This window comes from Myotis davidii, unplaced genomic scaffold, assembly GCF_000327345.1.
Source record: "Myotis davidii unplaced genomic scaffold, ASM32734v1 scaffold370, whole genome shotgun sequence".
NCBI lineage: Eukaryota > Metazoa > Chordata > Mammalia > Chiroptera > Vespertilionidae > Myotis > Myotis davidii.
In genome coordinates, this window is record NW_006288615.1 from 17,804,688 (window position 1) to 17,810,071 (window position 5,384).

The 5,384-nt window shown below is 33.5% G+C and overlaps 1 protein-coding gene across 10 annotated transcripts in view; it reads right to left on the bottom strand.

The window, feature by feature from the left end:
* The window catches only part of DYNC1I2 (dynein, cytoplasmic 1, intermediate chain 2), a 51,376-nt gene that overhangs the window by 33,108 nt on the left and 12,884 nt on the right, over positions 1-5,384 (bottom strand). For 5 of the 10 annotated variants that reach the window (XM_015561987.1, XM_015561990.1, XM_015561991.1 and 2 more), the window contains exons 4-5: positions 3,085-3,102; positions 2,286-2,376 (exon numbers count right to left, since the gene is read on the bottom strand). In XM_015561987.1, the coding sequence (XP_015417473.1) occupies positions 2,286-2,376; positions 3,085-3,102 (109 nt within the window). The remainder of the gene's footprint in view (positions 1-2,285; positions 2,377-3,084; positions 3,103-5,384) is intronic. The other 5 variants (XM_006760637.2, XM_006760636.2, XM_006760639.2 and 2 more) reach the window with 1 other exon arrangement.

Consider the following 5,384-nt stretch of genomic DNA (forward strand, 5'->3'; position numbering starts at 1 on the left):
ACGGGGGGATCCCTGCTCAGTCAGAAGCCAGGTTCACTGCTGGCCAGCACAGAGGTGGTGGCGGGAGCCTCTCCCGCCTCCGCTGCAGACGGATGGTAAGGAGCGTGGGGCCCGGACTGCGAGACGCCCGGACTGCGAGAGGGATGTCTGACTGCCAGCTTAGGGATCGGGCCTAAACTGGCAGGCGGACATCCCCCGAGGGGTCCTAGACTGCCAGAGGGCACAGGCCAGGCTGAGGGACACTCCCCCAGTGCATGAATCTCATGCACTGCGCCTCTACTACTAACATATTTGTATAAAAACACAAAAGTATGAGTATTTAAAAAATTAATTAAGCCTTAAAGATAAATTTAGACTAAATAATCTTTAATACATACTCTTTTTAAGATAATAGTATTTCTAAAAAGAAAACTGATTTTTTAAAATATATTTTTATTGATTTCAAAGAGGAAGGGAGAGGGAGAGAGAGATAGAAACATCAATGATGAGAGAGAATCATTGATTGGCTGCCTCCTGCATGCCCCACACTGGGGATCGAGCCCCGCAACCCAGACATGTGCCCTTGACCAGAATCGAACCTGGGACCCTTCAGTCGCAGGCCGACGTCCTATCCACTGACCCAAACCGGCTATGGCTGATTTTTCTTAAATGATAAGAGTTATGCCATTTATCTCCAATGACAGTATTGTTTTGATTTGCAATTTTGGTTCTATATACAGAACAGTTTTGGAAAGCACATCTCAAATTCAAACTGAACCTCTTGTGCCTTCTAATTATTAATGATAACCTGATTATTTAAGAATAATAAGTACCAAGTTTCCGATTATCTAGCTCCCTTGCTCCTTTTTGCTGATCCTGTTTTTAGAGACTCATTACTTCTTTGTAAGTTCAATTAGAGGGGGTCAGGCACAACAAAGATAAAAGTTCTCAGTTTTTAATTTTTTTAAAAAGGTGTATTAAGAGATTTCCTGAGAAGGATATGTAACTTCCTGGCTCAAAATAAGGACTCTAAATAAAGATTTTTAACCTATGTTTAATCTCATTTCAGCTGTCACAAGAAGTAAAAAAGTATGATGTTATTAAAAACTTGCTATTAGTGTGTATGTGACAGACAGAGAGAAAGAAAAAGAGAGAGAGAGAGAGAGAAGAGGGAAGGGGGTAGAGAGGGAGAGAAAGAGAGAGACAGAAGTAATAATAATTTTCCCAACACAATTTTTAGAAAGAAGCTGAAATCTTACTGAACTTTTGAAAAGCAAGACACAACAAGTGTGCAGGATCCTAAAACAAACATGAAATACTGTTTCACAAGGAAGATGCTAATTTAGGAAAAATTGGCAGTAAGCACTCTTTTCTTTTTTCATTGAGATATAATTGACACATTACATTATATTAGTTTCAAGTATACAACATAATGATTCCATATTTGTATATATTGTGAAATGATCACCACAATACATCTAGTTAACATCATCACCACACAAATTTCTTTTTCTTGTGATGAGAACTTTTTAAAGATTTACTCTCTTAGCAATTTTCACATATGTAATACAGTATTATTAACTACAGTCATCATACTGTACTTCACATCCTCATGACTTACTTATTCATAACTGAAAGTTTGTACCTTTTGACTCCTTTCACCCATTTCACATACCTCCTGCCTCCCCCCCATCCCCATCTTGGCAACCACCAATGTGTTCTATGATCATATTTATCTTTTAAGATTCCACATATAAGTGAGATTATATGGTTATTTGTCTTTCTCTGTCTTATTTTACTTAGCATGATGTCCTCAAGGCAGTGAAAAACTTAATGTTTCCTTAGCAGTTATTCCATATTCTTGATATTTTATGCATTATTATTTTCTATCTTAATCAGAACTAGTGAATTAATAGAACAGAATTGGGCTATTTAACTGTACTGGTGAGATTTTCAATTACTGAATGGGAAATTAAGCACAAAATAGAAAGGTTTTATGCTATACTCCAAACAGTCATATATTAACCAATATAAAGTTTGCTTAAACAGAAAACATTTAAATAAATTAACACCTCTATCTTAATATAATTAGCATAAAATCCATTAACTATTCAATACTAAATTAATCAAGTGTAATAACTGAATATTGTAAAGAAAAATATTTCCCCCACTTTACAATTTCTGTACCATTTAGATCTCAAAATATTAACTTCAACATAACTATTTAGAGTCCCTCTAAAGCACCAACAGTATCTGGGCATTAAATGCATTCTATTCTTAAAAATATTAAAAGAAAATTACTATACCTGGATCCCACTGCGCCATCTCCAGAGTCTTGGCTTCCAGCTTCACTTGGTGTGCTCACAGATTTGGAGGATGGAGACATAGGAGGAGGGACTAAATAGTGAAACAGACAGGTATCCGCTGTTACTACATGGAGAGGTTGCTCAGCTTATGACGTTTCAAAAGTAATTTAACATGAAGTAATTAACAAAAAATAAAAAATAATGGCAAACCAAAAAACAAAATACATGAATGAAAATGAACAGTAGAAAGAAGAGGAGAAAGACAAAGTTAAAAATGCATGCTGATGATCATGCAATTTCTCTGGCAAAATGCATTTGGGCTTTATATTTTTAAAAAGCAAGGTTACAGAAGGATGCATCTTCATCTCAGCCAATACCAAATGTGGGCACTAATTTTCAAAGGAGAGCATTCCTTCTCCCCTTTCTAATTTCCCACTTTTAAGATCACCAGTGTATAAATAATACTTATAATTGCTGTCAATATCAAAACTCTAAAATATGCTTCAAAAGTCATTAACTCTGGTTTTTCTGAGATTTATTTTTAAGTGTTAATTTTTATTTAATACTTTTTTCTTTTAAAAATGTCTTAACTGATTTAATTTTCCCCCACCAAAAAATAAAAGCCAATTTAGAGAATGACTGACTATAGGAATGACTCCTTTAAAATGTTCATTAGTTTCCAGCAATTTGGGTGAAAAGTGCAAACAGGCAATAAAACAGCATGCCTTCTAGACATGATGCATAACATAAAGTGATGCATGCAACTGAAACAAGGCAAGACTTATGGTAACTTCCTTACCCCAGTATTCAGAAAAAACTGAAGTGTACAGACAAAGATACAGACACCCAAAATATTCTTAATCCCTTCTTATAGAAAAATACACATTTTTCATAATATATAAAACAAACAGCAAATGCTTTCCCCTAGACTGTCATTTATAACATTATATACCAACAGTTGAGCGTGCATATTTCATGCTTTCACATTTGTAAAACTTTTTGATTACCACTGCAGGGAGTGTAAGAAGATCATCACTGCCATCTTCTGGTTAAATTTTACCATAATTGTCCCCAACCCCAGGTATCTTTTTAAAATCATTTTCTAATGTACAATATTAAGTGACTAATACATTTTATGTTGAGCTGTAAGCCCTTCTTTTACTCGTCTACTGAAAAGAAGGTAAATTCCCAGTTATATAGGAACTAAAGAAATATGTACTTAATTAAAAGTCTGTGTTATCGAAATAGTCATATTCACTGAACCCTTAAAATTATGTAAAATGTTTATACATGCTGCAGTAGAAACAGTTGGTGTGCTAGTCTAACAAGTTTAGTATGACAAATTACATCTTAAACATAGGTGCACAACTGATCATCTTATTTTTTCAGTGGCAAATTCTATTGGTAACCAGTAAGATTAGAAGGAAAAAAATCATAGCTATAATGTTTCCTGAGATAGTGATAAACTATTACTTAAATTCCAAAGGACTTGAAACGCAAAATCAAATGTTTTTAACTTTGCGATTAAATCTCTCAGAGACAATGACAAAACCAAATCACTTTCATATACAGGGTATCCCCCAAAAATGTATGAACACTTTATCAGCTGATAGCTCAATTTTGAAAACAAAATGTATTTTAATAAACACTATCTTTATAACTATTCAGTGTGTATATAAATTTTGGGGGGGATAACCTATAGTTCGCATGCAGATGGCACTGTGCTAAGTGCTGCATGTATAACTCAAAGTAGCTAAAAATTACCTGTATCTGAAATAAAAGAACATTAATATCCCTTATCTTCTCTTATGTTACACTTCCTTATCTTTTTGTCCATTTCTCACTATAAGGCCTCCCTTAAGATCTAAATAAAGAGCAATATCTAATAGTTGTTTGCCATTATAAGCACAAGTACATGTTTATTAAATCATAATGGGGCAACATAATGTTTTGATATTAGAGGTTTTTAAAAGAGAAAGTTTATATTCTTTAAATTACATACTTAACTTCATGCTTAGAAAAATAATTTTTCTAAGTAATTATTAGAAAGATTAGAAGAAAATAGTAATATTCCTCTCCATGTAATTATTTGTGATGAACTATAAAATTCTTTTTCAATGTAATATGTTATTTCCCCTTTCTAGTGACTTCAAGTATCAATAACTCCACTCAACAAGTTCAATAGTATCTTTCTTGGTTAAGACTACATTTAACATATATATATAAAATCTCCTCAAATTCTTTATGGAGATATGTTAAATAGTAATTATAGATACATAAATAAATACACTAACTTAGCCAATTCTGAAATAGAAGTTTCAGAAATAAAGTACATCTTAGGTGTGATGCTACCAAATTATCAGCCAGAAGCAAAATAAATCACCATAACTTCAAGTTTACAATAAAATAAAAATCTCTATCCCAAAACTATATTCTTTCTGGGTAAAAAAAAAATTTCTAAGCTGGATGACGAAGAGGTTTATTAAGATCTCAAGTTATCTGGCCCACCAACTTTATCTTGTTTTCATAAACACACACACAAACTAAACAACTCATTGAATCTCAATTATCAGAAAAGACTCAATTCTAGAATTCATTTTTAAAGACAGGTTAAGAGTCCAATCAGCTTTGAAAATAACATAAGCTATTAATTTTAAATGGTATGCTTAATAATAACAGTGATTCAATCCGATTACCTTGCTACACAGTTCAGTATATAAAATAGCATAAATGAATTTAAACTTCTTCGAACAGTGGTTCTCAACCTTCCTAATGCCGCAACCATTTAGTACAGTTCCTCATACTGTGGTGACCCCCAACCATAAAATTATTTTCATTGCTACTTCATAACTGTAATTTTGCTACTGTTATGAATCGTAATGTAAATATCTGATATGCTATATGTGTTTTCCGATGGTCGCGACCCACAGGTTGAGAACCGCTGTCTTAGAAGCTTAGAGCAAAGACACCTATTCTCTTCTTTTAGAACCGACAGAGAAATATGGAGTAAACTGAAAAACAAATCTACACCAAGCACTCACTGATCATGTAATACTGAAAGGTTGACTCTAATTCTCTAGGACAAAAAGCTAATTTAGA